The sequence below is a fragment of the Epithele typhae genome (genome assembly GCF_022376455.1).
Source record: "Epithele typhae strain CBS 203.58 chromosome Unknown BXZ73scaffold_302, whole genome shotgun sequence".
Classification (NCBI taxonomy): Eukaryota; Fungi; Basidiomycota; class Agaricomycetes; order Polyporales; family Epitheliaceae; genus Epithele; species Epithele typhae.
The window spans coordinates 8,345-27,130 of record NW_025954493.1 but is presented as its reverse complement, the minus strand read 5'-3'; the positions used below and the strand labels follow the sequence as shown (position 1 = coordinate 27,130).

The 18,786-nt window shown below is 61.4% G+C and overlaps 3 protein-coding genes across 3 annotated transcripts; 2 read left to right on the top strand and 1 right to left on the bottom strand.

The window, feature by feature from the left end:
- Positions 1-3,375: 3,375 nt before the first annotated feature.
- On the top strand, positions 3,376-4,570 carry BXZ73DRAFT_109961 (uncharacterized protein; the record flags this gene model as incomplete). The annotated part of the gene is made up of 3 exons (XM_048017318.1): positions 3,376-3,462; positions 3,530-3,656; positions 3,717-4,570. 3 exons carry the CDS (start codon positions 3,376-3,378, stop codon positions 4,568-4,570), a joined length of 1,068 nt encoding a protein of 355 aa, XP_047870690.1.
- Positions 4,571-8,149: 3,579 nt separating this feature from the next.
- BXZ73DRAFT_109960 (uncharacterized protein) lies at positions 8,150-9,609 on the top strand (the record flags this gene model as incomplete). Its single annotated transcript, XM_048017317.1, has 3 exons — positions 8,150-8,275; positions 9,181-9,303; positions 9,367-9,609. 3 exons carry the CDS (start codon positions 8,150-8,152, stop codon positions 9,607-9,609), a joined length of 492 nt encoding a protein of 163 aa, XP_047870689.1.
- A 6,953-nt stretch (positions 9,610-16,562) lies between these two features.
- Positions 16,563-17,045, bottom strand: BXZ73DRAFT_60019 (uncharacterized protein; the record flags this gene model as incomplete). The annotated part of the gene is made up of 2 exons (XM_048021700.1): positions 16,563-16,841; positions 16,899-17,045. Coding segments are annotated over 2 exons (426 nt in total), but the record flags the coding sequence as incomplete, so codon positions are not given.
- Between the last annotated feature and the right edge of the window lie 1,741 nt (positions 17,046-18,786).

The following is an 18,786-nucleotide window of genomic DNA, read 5'->3' as shown; positions in this document are numbered from 1 at the left end:
ATTTCAGGGCGATTTGGTGGGGCCTCCGGCAATACGCGGCACCGGTGTTTCACTTCCGACGGCGTTGGGTAGCACGCCAGCCAGGGGCGCGTCCAAGTCCGCACGTGTTCCTCCGTCTACCCCGTTCTTCTGTGGTGACCTCGCAGCGGTCAAACAAGAGCCCAAGCGCGCCGTACCGCCGCCTTCATTATTTCAGGGCGATTTGGTGGGGCCAATGGCAATACGCGCCGCAAGTCTTTCACTTCCGACGGCGTTTGAAGGTGCGCCGACTGTGAACCAATCAAACCCAGCCCCCTCCCCGCCGCTGATCTCGACTTTCAAAGGAATGATTATTGATATCGAAGGGGAAGACACCAAGATGAACAAGCATTATGGCCTGTGAGAGAAGAGATATGATGTATATGCTTTCTAGCGCGGATTGAATGCTATTGGAGATGTACCAATTGGACGAAATTGCCTTGCTAATTCCTACCGGCTATACAAACACCGTTATTGGATCCGCCGGTAAATACGGATTCTTCTATTCACTTCGGCCACATTGTATATCACACATTTGGTGGCGGCCCATCGCTGGTTGACAAGCCGCGCCGTGCGCTCCGCCAGCACCACATGCTCAAGCTCTGGTCTACGCCCTCAGGTGTGCGCGCAATTAAGTATCATTTATTTGACGCCGACGCCGAAAGCAGCAGGCACACAAACGAACTTACAATGCCTTGTACTCAGCCACCCGATACCTCAGGGGAATCACAAGCCGGTAAGTAGAGGGCTGGGGTCGCACCACGCACCTTCACCGCCGCCGGCAGATTCAATCACGTCGTCAGCCCTAGTTCGAAGTTGTGGAATATCCAAAGCGCCCCATACACGCACATCTAGCTTCAGCATGGTCAAGGTTTGCATTCATATTAAATACGCCGCATCTGCGCAAGGATCCATTGTTACTTCGTAATTACACGTGCACGCAATCGTTTTTACTCCGGCAAGCTTCCAAAACGTCATTTACGGTCGGGGGAGCCCAGGCTAGATCGTGGTTCGACAAACCCCATGACTTCATTACTCCCTGCTGGTTGAACAACGCCAGGCATTGACGATCACCGGATACCGCCGGAACACCATGTACGAGGTGCTTTGCGAGAAAGCATTGAACGTTGCCTGAGTCGTAGGGGACCGAGCACCCCAAGGAGTGGTACCCCATGTATGCTTCTTCGCCGTATGTTCCGACACTGGTGACCAAGTCGTAGAAAAGGCTGGCATCGCCGGAATCTCGATGGAAGATGGTTTCCCGGTTCCCGATAATTTGGCAGGCTTGAGTGGGGAAACACCAGGTAGACATGAGGCCCCTTCTAAGCTTGTAGTCGCACAGGTTTTCTCGAACGAAGCGTCTTTGGGAAGGGTGTGTGATTTGTAATATTCCGTCCAGAATGGCACCCGCCCGGCTCATTCCTCGAAGCCAGTCGATGGTTTTTTCTGAGCCGTACCCAGATGTCGCGGCGAGGTTCTCTTTCTGATTCTTTGAGAGCCGTTAGACCGATGGCTATACATAAATGCAGTACCGCGGCGCACCTCTTTGGCATAGGGGATTGCAGCTGGGGAAATTAGGTTTTCACCGATCGGCTTCCGTTTCGAAGCTGGGATTCGCCTGTCCACGGGTGCGAACAGCACCCGGGCCTGTCGCCACCGTCCCTTTTTGTTATTGATGGTCAGCCAACGGCCTTTCCGGCTCGCCTGTTGCGTAGCGTTGATCATTTCAGACTTCATCCTGGTCAGCTTCCAGACACTGATAAGTACGGAAAAGGACTGACTTGAACGTCAGGCGACAGCGCCCCAGGGAGCGACCACAGCATGACGAAGTTATCGGCGTCCGTTACTATACAAGGGTTCTCGTCGAGTAGCGGAAGCTCTCCGTTAGGCTCCGGCGGGACGAGAGGGGCAAATTGCGCAGCCAGTTTGGCTTCGTTGGCCTCGGATGTCAAGGCGATGTTTTTCCCCTTGGCTTCGGCGTACTCCGACAGCGACCAAGCCGTCTTATCTGTTTGTAGCGTTGAGGGCCCGGATATTTGCCTACCCAAGTAAACGCGTACTTACATTGACGCCGCATAGACTTTGCGACCACAGACCCAGACCACCAAGCCGACAGAAAGTCTTTGTCTTCCAGCCCCAACTGCGCTGAGTCAGGGTAATCAGGGGTCGACTGATCCAGAGCCCAAGCAGCGGCATGCGCTTTGAAAGACTCAACAACTACCGAAGAGAGGGTCGATCTGATATCAGGATCCATTCGAGAACGTAGATGGTTGGGGTCTTTGAAGGGAGAGGACGGGGATCTTTTTGGGATCCTTGCATTAGGATCAGATAGAATCGGCGATGCTCACAAATAGTTCCCTGAAAGGGATCAACCCGGCGGCCGCCAGAATCACCGGCGTCTGAGTCGGTATTCAATGGGCGATTTGTCGGGCCGGCATACACGGCGGCCCGCCCGGGGAGCCCAAATCTTCGCAGGCGCCGGCTCCCCGGACGACCCGACCGCCGACGAGCTCCCGACACTGCGGGCACGGGCCCCATTTCCCACATGACGATAGACTTGTCGCAGCCATGCGGAAGGTTTCCTTTGTCCTGAGCAACACCTGTCCATTGCAAAATGTGACAGTTAGCATTTTGTTTGCCTTTCACATCGCTGTCGCACCCAGGGATAGGTTACCTTGCACATGACTATCCCTTGACTGTCTCTCCACTCTCGCCTCATGTGACAGTTGTGTGACAGGTAGAATATTGCATCAATATTTCCTAGCGTTACAAGCAGACCGCCTCTGCACTGACAAGTCTATCGTCACGTGGGAAATAGGGCCCGCGCCCGCAGTGCGAGGAATCCGAGAGCCGGTTGCCTGCGACCCGGCCGCTGCCGGTCTTGAGATCTTGAGAGCTTGAGCCTTGAGGCAAGACGCCGGTGCTTCAGATACGGCGCTCTGACGGCCACGGAATGGGTCTCAGGGGCCGGTCGGATGTCCGTCGGTCCGGCGGGGACGCAAGACGCGTCGGACGGCCCGGTTCTGCGCGCCGAAGACAGCCGAGGAATACCGGCCGGTTCTATTTTTTTACTCTCATGTATCGCTCTTCAATAGGGCGCCCAGCGATAGGCATCGGGTACGTTCTCCGCCGCGTCGTGCCAGAACCTCGGACGTTTGAAAATATGAGCTCTTTCTGAAGCGGCGTCCTTCCTGCCGCTTCAGAATTTCGGACCGGCGACCATGAAGAACCGGAGGTTCGGCGTGAGACCGAACCTTGCGGCGTTTGCACCCGCACGACCGAAAGATCACACCATCTCCGTCGATATTCAGGGACCGCCTCGCTTGCCTCCCACCATCTGCCGTCGCTTTTTCGGTCATGTCTCTTGAAGTCAGCTCTACGAACGTTAACCAAGCAACCATAAAATATCAGATGCGGAAGCCCAGCATCACATTTCTTGTCGAAGTACGCCTCGCCGACCTAATAGAAATTTTCACCTTGCTGACGTGACCCGGCGGCCTGTACCGTCTAGTGCGACCGATGCTTTGAATCTGCCGAGCCCGTGGGTTGCACGGGATCCGGAACGCCTTGCGTCGCCTGCGACGCCCGCGCCGCTGTCTGCACGTTGTATGGGGTGGGTGTAGATGGCATTATACGAGGTGAGCATTTGAACGACATCCGTGCAAAGGGGCGGAGCACTGAGGACTCGGCTTGACCAGTGAACGGCGTGGGCCCGGTCGCGTTCTTCGACGGCCGCTCTTTCTGGCTGGTCAAAGACATGAAGGACTCCGGTCGGGCGGTCGCGGAGGGTGTCGTCGACTTTACCATCACGCACCTGCGAAAAGGCGACTGGAAGCGCTGCCAGGGCCCTTCGGTCGAATGCCCCTTCGATGTCATCCCGCTGCAGTTCAAGTTCAGCCGCGAGCACGCGCGGAAGGTGGCGGCCCGAGCACTTTTTATACAGGGTCATTCGAAGACATACGGCGGGTGCAGGGAACAGGAGTTTTTGAAGCTTGGCGACGGCTTGCCCAGATACGGAATCAATTACAGCGACACTCCGTCCCGCCGCATACGCCCGTGCTTCAGGCCTAGATCGTCGAGCAAGCGGGATAGGAGTCCATCCCCGGAGCCAACTGCACTGAAGACGCAAAAGCTCGAGTTGGAGGAGACCAGCGTCGCGTCCACCAGCAGTGATTCTTCTATTCCCATTCCCTCCTCGCCGTCGGCGGGCGCGACCCCGGGGCCCGTCGTCCCTGATACGCGAACTTTGCGGAGCCTCCGCCTTGCGCTTGATCAGTGGAACGTCGTCTGTGAGCTGCTGATCGCGTCGGCGTTTGCGGTAGACAACGTCCTCTCTGGATTGCACTGGGACGACGCGGTGTACGCGGAGTTGGATCGGCTGCTAGGATTCAACGGGTACGACGCAATTCGTCGGTTCTTCCGCGACCGGAGGCGGCTCGCTCGGGCGCTGAGACACCCGCTGCCGGATGGGTTGCAGGTGTATGAAAACAACGAGGACGATGATGGAGAGCTGTATGAGACGGTGGGGGATCAAGACGATGAGCTCCTCTAGAGGGCGGAAGATGAGGACGGTGACGAAATTTAACGCGTTAGATTGGACGCCTTCTTGTGTATCACACTCGTTCACCGCGCCGCCGTCATGTATATATGTGTTGCTCTGCTTGCCGTTATGACACGGTGGTTTCTCTATCCTTTGCTCAGGAATTCCGGACGGAGACCGATGCATCGGCTCTTCGGCCCCGCAGGCGCCGGGAGTCGGACCGGGGGCGGCCCGAAATCCGCCGAAAACCCGCCGTATTCGTCAGGAACATCGGATCGGAGCTGTGCCATATACGCTGCTCGGACGGCCGGACCGAATCTTGGCACGCCCGGCCCCGCGGCGGTGGCGGCGGGCATTCCATCGCTCTTACATAATCCGAACTGCGTATAAATAGGAGGCCGGCGCCGCCGCAGAACGGGCCATCGGCAGCGCGGCCCGCACCCGTCCTCCTGGCAAAGTAACCCGCCCTCCATGCCTAGAATCCTGCTCGGTCTCCTGGACGGCAATTTTGCATTGCAACCTCGCTTCAAAATCGATCGCAGAGAAGACGTTCTTCAGCCTGCAAGTTGCTTCAATTCTGAGGGCGTTGATGAATCGGAGGCGCCCGCATCGGATAGGCGCCCGAAAACGGTGAGCCCCGCGCAATTTTGGCGCTGCCGAAAAAGCCTGACGCACGCCCAGGCCGATGAATCCCATGAGGTCGTAAAACGAGCCGACCGCCCTCAGACGGCGGAATAGCTGCACGGGCCACGGAGGGGGCTTCTTTAGCGCTGTTAATTCATATCAGAGTGCGCGGCGAGGATGCCGGGGCGTACAAATCCGCTTGGGTGGGGTTTCTGCTGCGTCCGTCGGCCCCGAAACGCAATGCGCGAGGATCGCGACGGATGGTTCGGGCGCCGCGTGAGCGCGATCCCTTTCCAATCACCGTCGGTGCGGGGCAGAGAGCTTCGGGCCGTTGTTCAACGGCCGTGCGCGCTGCGGCTGCGGTCGGGTTGTTGACCGAGGTCTAAATATGGCGGCGCGCGAGTTGCTTGGCCTCAGCCTGCGCGCGTCTCTCAAGCTTCGGCCGCTCCTCCCACTAACTTGGTCGACCACGGTTTGTTTGCCACAAGCTCCCTTCTACAACTCGTCTCTCTTCTGCGTATATACGACCTCAGTTCTCGTGTCTTAGTTCCTCACCCTGTCTCTCTACCACGCGCTCGTTTGCCGCTCGACAGGTCGACTACTTCCTCATTCCCGCCTCACCCTTCCGCCACCCCTTCTTCTGTACTACGTCTTACAACTGCTCCGTCTTCTGTATTAATTAGATTCGCCTCCGCTGGATTGAGCTCGGTCTCGGGCCGGGAGCGCCGCGTCGCGTTCCCTGTCTTCGAGAGCTGTCGTGGGACGGGCCGGCGCTCCGTCCCAGCGCTACGCAACACCGACCTCGCGATTTCTTCAAGGCTCGCGCAGGGATTCTTTCTGACTCAATTCCTTTGTTCTCCCTCTCGTGTGCCTTGGCACCGATCGCGTTCCACTTTGTATATATTAGAGCACCTCGGTTCTATTCAGATACACCCTTTACCGCTACAATCATCGTCTTGTCCGAGGTCTCGGTCCCGTTCCGTATTGTTCTCGTGCCCGTCTCTTGCGTGTTTGTCGTCTTCGCCTGCACTGTTTATCGTCCGCCGAGCTAGTCGGTGCGATCAGCGGTCACCGAGCCGTGCCCTCAAGGCTGCTCGCCTGCGATCTCGTAAACCGCGGATAGACTGCCGGGAAGGAGGTTTCATAGAACTCTTCTTACCTTGAGCGCGCTAAGCCCATGTTCATAACAGCGTTCACGTCGCCGAGAGCGCACGTCCGCGTCCTTACCGTCGGGGCGTGCCGACGCAGCGCTCTCACCGAGGTCCCCCAAGAGAGCAGCGGCGACGCGATCCATCTCGCTTCGCTCGTCCAACTCAAACGCCCGAATAGATTGTGTACTTATAGAAGGCGCAGCCTTCAATTTCCCACGCGTCGGCCGCTGAGCCGGACGCCAGCACATCACCTTCAGGCTTCGACTTCTCCCCTTGACAGCTTGACCTCCCATACTCATTATTGGACAACCTCCACCATTGCAAGATGCTTTACACCAGAGGCTGAAGGGGTGCACACTAGGGATCATCACGGGTAATCAAAACCCGTGCGGGTCACGGGTGGGGGTCGCGCGGGTGAGGGTACGGGTAGTGGTCAGAGCACCCGCGGCGCACCGCGGGTACTCGCGGCCGGCCCGCGGGACCCGCGTTTACCCGTGCGTGCCACGACTGTGCAAGCGCCCTACGAGAGATGTGTCGCCCTCACTGTGGCCAGTGCTCCGCGCCTTACCTCCCCACAATCGATACGACCCATCATCCACAGCGGCACGAAGCAACCCCAGCTGGTCGCTCCGCAACCTCCTCGCAAACCACCACACGACGGCACAAGGCACGCCCGTCCTCTGCCGATGCAACCCTGAAACACTGGTTGCCGCTGGGGCCAGGATGGAAGAGTTGGGTGGGCAGGGCTCGGGCGAGATGGCGGCGGCAGTAGCAGATGGGATGATAGGACCCCGCGAGGTGAGTCATGTGCATTTGGCCTCCTAGGAGAGGGCAAGGGAGGACGGCGGGCTGACCACTTCGCGCTCGACACTGCGCTCGTCGGAGTCCTCTGCGCCCACGCTGCGCTCCTCCACGTCCTCAGTCTCCGCGTCACCCACATCCACCTCCGTGTCGTCCGTCTCCACGTGCATTCAGCCCTCTGCCTTGTCCGCCTCTACTCCGCTCCCCACACGCCCTCGTCCCTTCGCGCCCACGCCGCCCACCTTCGCGCCCGCGGCACCCTCGACCTGTTGCCCTGTCCCCTCGACCACCTGAGCCCGACAACATTCCCGCGTACCCCCAGTGAGCACTCTTTCTGTTCCGTTCATCGCGCCCCCTCCTCCTCCCGCTCAAATGCCCCATGCACGCTCGCGATGCAGACCCCGCTCTAAGGCGTGCGCTCAAGCGTCCACCTCCTTCACCACCCTCGTCCTCGCGCGCGTCACGACTACGCCGCCGACACGGGCTGCGCCGCCCTCACGGCCACCCTCGTCAACACGTCAACGTCCCCCTCCACATCCTCAGTCTCCGTGTCGCCCGTCTCCGCGCGCGTTCAGCCCTCCGCCTCGTCCGCCTTGGCCCCGCCCCCCGCGTGCCCTCGTCCACGCCGCCCTCCACCTTGTCCGCCTCCTCCTCGTTCTCCTCTGTGCCACCTTCCTCCCCTCGCCCGTCCACGTGTGCCACGCGCCTCCGTTCACGTCGCCCTCTGCCTCCTCCGCCTCGTACCGGCCCTCTGCCCTGTCCTCATCCGCGCTCCCCACCTCCCCGTGCATCCGCTGCGACCAAGTTCGGCGATGGCGCGAGTATACACACCCTCTCCTGGACCCGCACACCGACCGCTCGCCGCCATCAAGCCCCTCAAGTGGCCAGGGAACCCACCACACCCCCACTTCAGCGGCGGTGCACACCAGTTCATCGTGGCGCAGGGTTGCTGAAGGGTCGCCGGCAAGCCGGGTGGACGATTTTGTGCCACGGTCGAAGTGGTTGCCGACGCTGAATGACCCGCCTCGCATGCGCCGAGCTCGCCGCGATGTGCACCTCGTACACCCACCTCTGCTGGGCGCACCACCGCGTTGGCTACGACCTCGGGTACCCACGCAAGCTTGCCTGTGTGGATGACACGGTGCGCACGAACGCCGTCGTCGCCGACGCCGTCGCGTGCCGTCGTGCACCGCGCATTTCCATCCAAGCTCGTGCCCGGTGGGGGCTTCCTCGGTCCGGGCGTGGCGGGGGACTTAGGGCGGGTGCGAGCTCGTCCCGGACTGGAGAGAGGAGGACCGGGCGGAGTGTATACGAATACAATTTGTATGACCCTTACGTGGTATGGCATCCGCGGGTTACCCGTGGAGGGTCTGTACCCGTGAAGACCCTCGGGTTGAACCATCGGACCCGCCCATACCCTCACCCGCGCTACACGGGTCACGGTATCTGCGGGTAAGGGTACGGGTAGCCCTCGGACGACCCGAGGGTTACCCGTGACGATCCCTAGTGCACACTCGCGCGGGTGTTGGGAATGGACTTAATATGCCATGTACGTTCACTCGATCTTCTTCTGCCGTCTTTCTTTCATTTTCAACCATCGGTCGCGTCCTCCACACACTGTCGTTTGCTACAACTCCCGTCCTGTCCTCTTTCGTCCATGCAACTAGCTTGTGTAAGCCATCCAGACCTACCCAGCTAATCAACTATAACCCCAGCACGTATGAATTCTGTTACACCTCTGAGGGCTCAACGTCAACCTACCCACAATCCAAATGCCCCAGCTGCGCGCACGTCCAAGTATGTCTCGCGCACGTCAGGGCTCCATGGCTCACGGCACAAGTTCTTCAAGTCCGGACTGGAGACCCACCCCCCCGGAAGTACGCTTGGGCGAACGTGAAGACGAGGGTGAAGCGCGCGGAACTTGTACGTGTGACACGAGATGATCGAGTATGCGCCCAACTTGTCGATTGCCAGGTATATGCGGTGTGCGCGCGCTGGCGTGTCGGTTGAATATGCATATTTAGAACACGGTTTCGATGTATGTAGCCAGGGTCTTCGATCGAGGATGGGCTCAACCCCGAGTTCCCTCGCAACGGCTCGGCGTTCTTCAGTGGTACCGCTGCCTCAGGCAGCGGAGACTGGAAGTGGCTACTGACAGAAGGTGGACATGTGAGAGGTGCAAATGCCACCTCACTGCGAACTTCGCGGGCTGACGACCACGCATGTTCGCAGCACACGACCTTCGGAGGCAAGCAAGGCTTCACCCGATGGCCGTCCACGCCCGTGGCCCCCTTGTACGATGGCAGCGGCGCGCTTGCCAGCGTCGTCCACCAGGAGCGTGGCTGGGCCTACGTCCTCTTCCTCCGTGCCGGCCACCTCGTCCCTCAAGGTGCGCCCACCGCGGTGTTCCTCGTAACCCCATCGTTCGTTTCTCCTCCCTGTGTCGAGCTGCCTTCGGCCGCAGCGTGGCGTTGAGCCATAATCTCAAGATGATCGCCATGTTTCTCCTACTACCTTTTTCAACATCGATCAGTGTACTCTCCGATGTGTGCCGAGTGCTCGCAGAATGCGCGAACAAACCGGTTTATCGGCCTCCATTGATATCCAAGCAAGTCAATATTATGCCTTCTTATTCGCCACTAATCATGCCCTGCTAGCCGTCGGGGGATCATGAGCTAGCTCATTAGATTAGACTAATATAGGGGCTTCGACTAATGACACTAATCGGGTCTCATTACACTCTATTATGTCCCAATAGATATCCGATTTTCCCCTTCCTGGTGAGTTCATCCGGAACCGGGCGACCAAGAAGTTCTGCACTGTAACATGCCCCAGCCCTGTGTGTGCTGCCCAGAGACCACAAACTCCTTTATATAACCAGATGGCCCAATCTAGTCCTTCCAGAAGCCGGACGACGTGTTTTCTGCATGCAGCGCCGGGCTCACTTCGACCTGGTCCGGGTGGACGGCTCCTCCGCGAAAACCGGGTGGGTCCGGCCGGACGACTCCCCTGGGAAAACCGGGCGAGTCCAGCCGGACGACTCTGCCGAGGTAACCGGGTGAGTCCGGCCGAGCCCGGGTGAACGGTACCTTCGGCAAATGGCGGTGTCCCGGCTGACCGACTTTGCCGAGGAAAGCCGGGCCATGCACTGGCGGATACGCGTAAATGCCGGGCAGGAACTCGCAAAAGCCGGGCGGAAGTCGTAACTTTACGCACGCGCTACGGAGCGTGGGACCCGGTATTCCGTGCCGGACGGAAACTTTACGATACGGCGTAATCTCGCAAATGCCGTTACGGTGCGGAGCCCTAGGAGGGGGTCATCGGGCCGCGTGAGGAGTGCCGGTATCATGGGGGTCTGGGGGGACCCGCGCCAGTAGTACGCGCACTCGAACAGGATGTGGTGGCGGTCGTGCAGTGGGGAGCCGCGCGGGTAGTGTCCGCACGTGCAGTCTGTGGGCTGGGCGGCCTTCGGGCGGTAGCGCGCCCGGTAGTCGCCCGTGAACGCGTGACCAGTGAGGACGCGGCAGAGCTTGGAGTACAACCGGATGGACGCATCTCCGAAGCGTCAGATGAGGGACGCCGACGACGCGGGGTCGAAGACGTGCAGCGCCGGGTGGTGGACGTAGCTGCGTCCCCACCACTCGGGGATTGGGCGGGGCGGCTGGCCGGGGGTGTGCTCGAAGGCGAGCTCGCGCCACAGGTTGCAGGTCTCGACTGCGATCGCGCGCTTCGCGTAGGAGAAGTGCGTGCGTGGGTGGGGATCGGGTGCGACGTTACCGACGAGCTTGTCGACGGCCTCATTGCCTGGTACGCCTTCGTGTGAGGGGACGTACGACAGGTGGAGGTGCGCGTCGGGGGAGGTGGAGAGCCACAGGCGGAGGAGGGACGCGGCGAGGAGGAGGTCGCCGGAGCTGGACTTGGGTTTAAGGAGCGACTGGAGTGCGGCCAGCGAGTCCGAGAAGACGTGTAGGTGGGTGGCGGCGGTGCGCTGGAGCGTGAGGGGGAGAAGAACGCGAGGGACGCGGTGATCGCCCGGATCTCGGCGTCGGTGGAGAAGCCGCGGCCGGAGGGCGCAGCGTGCGACGCGCAGAGGGTGGCCTCGTCTGGGAAGTACAGCATGTACCCCGCGGCAGTGTGGGAGCCGTCGTGCGTGGCTGATCCGTCGGTGAATACGACCGCGTGTTGGGGTCGGCGTGCGCAGCGGCGATGCGCGGGAGGACGACGTTCGCGAGGAAGGCAGCCTGGGCGTCGGCGTCGATCTTCTTGGGTGCGCAAGGTTGAAGTGGATGCGGTCCGCAAACTCGTCGAGGATGCGGGCGCCGGGGGTGGCCTCTACGTTAAGGACGTCGAACTGGGTGTCCGACAGGGGGCGTTGAGGGTGTCAGGGTGGTGGGGGAGGAGCGAGGCGGCCCCGACGGCCGAGTGGTACATGTCATGCGCAGGCGCGCGCGTGGGTGGGTATGCGGGGAGCGGGAGGGAAGTGGGAGGAGGGGGGTAGCGGCCCGGGAAGAGGAGGCGGACTGGGTGCGTCGCCATGAGCGTGTCGATGCGCAGCTGGTAGGACACCTGCATCTTGCGGCAGAAGAGGCGGACCGGGACCACGCCGCGAGCGCATGGAGGCGCCGGTGGGGGTGTGGAGAACGCGCCCGTGATCCACCGGAGGGCGTGGTGTTGGGCGGTTGCGAGGACCTTGCGTTGTCTTGAACCCTTCGCGGTAGTACACCTGGCAGCCATACGTGAGCACGGGCGGATGCATGACACGTACAGGAGTCGGCGCTGCGAGGGGTTGATGCCGCTGCCGAGGATCCCAGCATGCGGGAGGCCGCGGTGGTGGTGCGTGCGCGGTGCGCGTAGTGGTTGACGTGGGCACGCCAATCGAGCTTGCTGTCGAGCAGGAATCCGAGGTGGCAGATGCCGTGGGAGGCTTGAGTGCGTGGGGAGCCGGGTAGGGGGATGGCGCGGTGCGTGGGGGCGGTGTGCGCTGTGGGGGGAATGAAGTGGATGCCCTCCGTCTTCTCGTGTTCGAGGAGGTACCCGCGCGTTCGAGGGAGGTGGCGAGCGTCTCGTATAGCGGGCCGATCAACGCGAGGTTCGTGGTGACGTCGGGGACGCGACCATGAGGTTGCCGTCGTCGACGTAGAAGTGGTGGTACGGGCGTGCGCCCCCCAGCGGGGAAGGGAAGCGGCACGCGTTGTCGAGCGCGATGAGCACCGGAGTGAGGGCGAGCACGGAGAAGGTCGGGGAGAGCGCGCTGCCCTGGCCGACTCCGACGCGTGGGCAGTCGAACGAGTCCGTGATGAGGTCGTTGAACCGGAACGACGACCTGCGGGGGCCGAGATACGCGCGGAGCCACGTCGTGAAGGGAGCGCCGAAGCCGCGGCGGGCGCAGACGGCGACGAGCAGGTCAGGGTTGACGGACGGGAAGAACTGGCCGATGTCGCATCCGACCATCGTGACCACCATCTTCTTCTGCCAGGCCTGGTGTACGTAGTTGACCGCGTAGGCCACCGCGTCGGTTGTGGAGCGCTGGGAGTTGGACCCGAACTGGCACGGGTGGAGGATCCCGTGCTTGTGGGCCGCGAACTGCACGCGGGTGTTGATGACCTTCTCCATCCACTTGGCGATCGTGGAGAGGAGGACGATGGGGCGGTATGCCTTGACCTTGGTGTAGTCGGGCTTGGACGGCTTGGGGATGACGACGGTGGTCGCGCGGCGGAATTCCTCGGGCCAGACGCCGAAGCGGAAGCACGCGTTGAAGAGCGTGCGGAACCCTTCGAGGAGGAGGGCGCCGGCGGTCGAGGGGTACGCGGGCGCCGCATCCGGCAGGGGGTGGGGCGGGGGAGAGGAGGGGGGGAGGAGGACGGGGGAGGGCGAGGGGCTCGGGGAGTCGGGGGGTCCGGGGGCCGGTCGGCGCGTTGTCGGACCGAATGAGCGCCTTGAGCATCTTCCACGTGAGGTGGTCCGGGCCGGGCGCGGATCTGGGGCTGCAGGTGGCAAGGGCGTCAGTGAGCTCAAGGCCGAGAACGGAGGCCAGTCGCGGTCGGGGCTGGACGGGAGGTCGTCCACGATGGACAGGTCGCACGGGCGTCGCGGCCTTGTGGAAGGTGGTCGAGCTCTACTGCCAGGTCAGCATCTGTGGTGATGACGGAGTCGTCGGCGCGGCGCATCCCTGAGGAGGAGGTCATGCGGCGCGGCTTGACCCAGCTGAGGAGGTCCCAGACGCGCTGTGAGCAAGTGGAGACTCGAAGAGGCGCTCCTCAAGTGCGCGTTGCGTTCGTGGTTGAGGCTTGGTAGTATGCGCGCCTCGCGGTGGCGATGCGGTCAGCGGCGGCGACGGGGTTGAAGTCGTGTTGCGCGAGGAACTCTGGGGAGAGGCGAGTCCGATGGAGAGGCGGCGAGAGGCGTGGCGCTTCTGCCAGGGCGGGGTGTTCTCCGTCGTGACCTGGGAGAGTTCTCGGCGGGCCGCGGTTAGGGACTTAGTCCACCAGCTCTTGGACGCAGGCGAGTAGCGACGCGGGGAAGCGTGGGCCGCGAATCGGTCTCGATGACGTGCACGACCCGGGAGGCGAGGTGCGCCGTCTCGAGCGGGCTCGAGGGAGGGGATGGTCAAAGACACCGAGCAGGCCGGCGGCGATCTCCGCCAGCACCTCGCCGACTCCCCCGCGGGGACGCACGGGGGCCCATCGTGGAGAAGGCGGCCGTGGGGATCTCAATCGCGAGGGGGGCGTGGTCCGAGGAGCCGCGGTGCCCGTTGTGGACGGTACACGCGGCGTCCGTCAGCGCAGGGGGGACCCATGCTAGGTCGATGACAGTGCCCCGAAGGGAGCGATCGTGCGGGACGTGGGTGGGTGCGTCTACTGGGGAGAGCAGTTTTGCGACGCCGAGGGCGGCGACCACGTGGTCAATGCGGGTGAGGACGGTGTTCGACGAGGTCGTGCCATAGGACGGGTCCCACTGTGCGGAGTGGGCGTTGAAATCCCCGGCCAGGAGCGTGACGGGCGCCGAGAGGGAGCGGTGAGGGTCCAGGGAGAACTCGTAGAGTTCGTGCAGCACCGACGCGTGGGGCTTGTCTGGGTCGTTGTACACGTTCACAATTGTGGAAGCGGGGAGGCCACGCGTGGCGACCGTGATGGCCATGACGTCGCGGTGGACGAGCGCGGGGTGGATGGATACGCGGGAGGAGGCGAGCCTGCGGTTGACGTAGCATACAACGCGGGGGGCTCGAGGTCCTCCGACTTCAGGGACGAGTGCTCGAGCAGGAGCCAATTAGCGGAGTCGGCCTGCGTGCCGTAGTACGGCCGTCCGCGTGCGGTCGCCGCGTGAGGTGGAGTTGCCCTTGCCGCCGGGGCGGGGATTTTCTTGATGGGGGAGTACCGTGGTTCCTGGATGAGGATGATGTCGAAGTGGAGACGGTGAGCTTGAAGGAGGGTGTGCATAACTTTGGAGTTACGGTTGACGTTCTGGGACAGGACGCGGAGGGACGTGCGGGGGGAAGGTCTGGGCCATAAATAACCTTGTGGAGGTGTACCGTCATCTACGGGGGGGTTGGGGTGTGGGGGGCGGGAGCGGACCTAGCGGCGGAGCCGGGGGCGGCGTCATTGCGGCGGCGGGGCTTGCGGCGGCGAGACGGGCCGGCGGTGGACCAGGCGGAGGCGAGGTCGATGAGGCCACCAGCTTCGTCCTGGAGGCGCTGGAGGTGCTTGTGCGCGATGCCAGCTTCCCACGCGGTGCCCTCACCCGGGTGGAACTGGTTGCCCAGCTCGATCATGTCCTGCGCGCGGTGAATGCGCTCGACCGCGTGTTCCACCCGGCGGGCGTGAGGGTGGCCGAGGCGCAGGGGAACTCCGAGGCTGTCGGTCGGGGATTGGTATGTGTGTGTGTCCCACGGGCCGGCATAGGGGACTTGTTGAGCGGGGGACACGGACGCGTGGGCACCCCAGGAACCTGCAAAACTCGTTTTGCTAATCGCCACCACGTTGTTATTGTACTATATACTCACCAGGGCATTGTAATAGGCCCTAGGTGTAATGACAAGTTGTCCCTAGGGCTGTAATACGCTACAATTCTAATGAAAGAGCGTCCCCAGAGCTGTAATAACCTACAATTCTAATGAAAGAGCGTCCCTAGGGCTGTAATAAGTCGATATTCTAATGAAAGAGCGTCCCTAGGGCTGTAATAACCTACAATTCTAATGAAAGAGCGTCCCCAGAGCTGTAATAAGCTACAATTCTAATGAAAGAGCATTCCCAGAGCTGTAATAAGCTACAATTCTAATGAAAGAGCGTTCCGCGAGTTGTGGATCGCGGTGCGGGATGACGCTTACTGCATCTAGACGGCATACCGAACGCTTTGATGGCTCCAGCGTCTGTGCAAACAGCACCCAGATCGCGCCTGCTCACGCGGCTGGCAGCGCTTCGCATGGGGCAAAATACACCGTACGCGCGCACCGCACGCGTTGCCCCTGCACACTGTGCACTCTTTCGTTCTGTCCAGCACTGCTGAGCAGGCCCACTACGCCCACACGGTACAGCCGCGTGCTATGCTCTCGGCGGCACGCGCGTCGAGCGTCGAGCCTGTGCCACACCACGTGAACTCACGCCGTGCGCGATTCAACACCTAGTCCTCCGTTAGTCGCCACGTGGCCTCGTTGGTTGCGCATCGCGCGAGCCGTGTGCCACGTGTCACACGTCGGCCCGGCCCGTCGTGTCCACCGCTACCGCATCCAGCCTGGGGCCCTGTTGATCGCTTACAACAGCATTAATTCGGATACCCTCAAGAAATGATACATAACATCGAATGTAGCGACGACAATGACAGTGTTGAGTGCAATTACCACTTCACGCGCACTTTGTAGGCTCTATTCGATGTGCCTAGCGGTCCGTTTTAGCCCTTTTCCCACTGCCAGTATGCCCCGACACATCATCCTCTGACTGACGCTTGTGCGGAGTGGGGGTCGGCGACGCGGGCGAGGACAACGACGCGGACGCAGACGACGGCGCGGGCGTGGGCGCGGGCGCGGACGGCGCGGGCGTGGATGCGGACGGCGAAGGCAACGACACGGCCGCGGACGCGGGCGCGAGCGCAGGCAACGACACGGACGCGGACGCGGGCGCGGGCGCGAACGGCGCAGGCGACGACACGGGCGTGGACGACGACACGGGCGCGGGCGCAGACGGCGCGGGCGACGACACGGGCGTGGACGACGACACGGGCGTGGACGACGACACGGGCGTGGACGACATGACGGAAGCTGTCGCGGGTGTGGCAGGGGTCGTCGCAGGGGTTGCAGGGGTCGTCGCAGTGGTTGGGGAAGCCGTCGTGGATGTCGTGAACGAGGGGGCCGGCGGAGGGGCGATCTGGATAATGGCGAAGGACAGGTCGTCGACGATGGCTTCTACATCAGCCGTGTCCTCGTCCATGGCGCTGATCCACCACAAGAGGGACATGATGACCATAAACAAGCCATTTTGCCCGCCGAGTTGAAGTTCGCCCCAACGAGTGCCGACGGGGATGTCACGAGAGAGTGGCCAATATCCGTCGTCGACTCGACGGCACTCTGGCTGAAGACGCCACCACCAATGAGTGAGAGCACTGATGAACAGCGACAGGTTGGCGATCTTGGGAGGTTTGGTGTAGTTACGCCCATGGCTGATCCAGAATTTGACTTCCTCGGGACGGCCTTTAGTGGAGAGGAATCTTCTCGAACCCTGCGTAGACTTGACTAAAAGGCCGGCAACACGAGATGTGGAGTAAGAGATACATACCTGACACTCGAGGGTACTCATCCTCTGCTCGAACCTCCGCCAGTGTATCAGCAAGTCCGTCCACCACGAAGCCGCACATGCCCCCTTCAAGTACGACAATGCATCGTCCATCCAACCTCCGGTGTGCACGTCCTTGTCGGGGTTCATGATTTGCTCGAGTAGAAGACGGTTGCGAGCGATATTGTTCCGGCGTTGCGCATCGTAGGATAGCTCGGGGGCTGTGTCGATGAAAGGACAGATGAGGTGGACGGGTCCGATGAGAGGGAAGGAGCCAGGTCCGACGAGGGGATGGATGAAGCAGAGGTCGTGGTCGAGGACGAGGCTGCCTCGGTAGATGCCTGCATCCCACCGCCATCGCTGCCGTCGGCTGCCTCAGCGCCCGACTCAGGCCCGGCGACTTCCGTGTCGACGTCCGCATAGAAGAGCTCCTTCAGCCGCTTGGGCAAGTCCGGATCTAACAACGCAGTGAGTACATTCGGCTCTGCCAAGATTGCTATCAAACTCACCGAAAGACTTGCTGATAAAATTTTCAAAAGACGCCTGAATCATCGGCCACTCCTCCGCCGACTCAGACCACCTGTTGCTGTGCACCAGTGTATTGCCGTTCATAATCCTAGACATGATCAGTGTTAGCTGATGCCCGCGTGCTGAAGCAAACAGGTATTAAGACGTACGAATAGGTGAGTAAATCCCCCGTCTTTGGGCACGGACCGCCGAGCATGAATACCCCCTTGAAGCCGGTCTGTTCCTCCAGTGACTTCAACGCTTCCATCCCCGTGCGTGGAAGGCCATCGATTGCGCTGAAGTGAGATACAGTCAGCAAAACGTCGACCAAATTTGTTCGGATGATGGACTACTCACCGTTGTAAGGATTTCACCTTTTCGTTGAGGTCCTTCTGACCGTCCGCCGCCACCAGGTCGTCGAACATCAAGGAAAGTGGCAGGCGTTCGCAGTAGTGCTGCTGACGGAAGTCCTCAACCTGGTCTTTCACTTCTTGCAACTGCAAAGCGAGAAGACGTTCACATTCCTTGTTCTTGAAGGTCCAGAAGTCGAACGTTTTCGAGTCGGGAGTCAACAGGAAAGTGGAGTGCTCGCCTTTGAGGTACGTGTTGTATGATTCTTGAAACTGGTCTCTGAGATCGTCCTTGAAGAGCGCCATGTACGCTTGGTGCGGCATGAGAAGCTGAGGCTTCTTGCGCTGCAGATCGAGGATCGGACCGCGGTTCGTATCGCGCCCACTGCTGGGCCCTCCTCTGCGCCCGCGGAGCACAGGTGATTTCCCTGGTGCATCCGTTGCGATAGCCTATCGGCAGCTACGGATGCATCTGGACGGATCTGGCGATCCGTGATGCGCGCCCGTGGAGGCGCGCCTCGTTGGGCGGCAAGGACGCGTGGCGCGCATCGACGCGTGGCTATGATGCACACCACGCGTCCCTCCCTCCGTCCTTGCTCTCCTCCTCCCCTCCCCGCCTCCTGCTCCACCCCCACCACCGTCCAGGCAGACGATAGCGACTGTACAGTCGTCCTTCGTCTGCTATTGGACTCCGGTGTCACCTGGTGACACCGTTCAACCCCGCCCCCCTCCTCCTCCCTGGACCTCAACCTCGACCTCCACGCCGTCCTTCGCCCACCTTGCCGGCCGCATCCACACCGCACGAGGATGTCCATCCGGACGTCCTCAGCATGGAAATTAGAATTAGGGGGGCGCGCGACGTACCGCGGCCCTCATTTTGGTGAGTCCCCCGCTCCGTTCTCCTGCACTCCCAATGCCCACCCTCCTCTCCAGCTTCGCCCATCCGGCCTGCCGCAGGCCTTGACCCCCGCGTCCACCTCACCGCTGCCTTCCTCCCCGTTGCCCACCCCCACGCTGCTTTCCGCCCGCCTTCG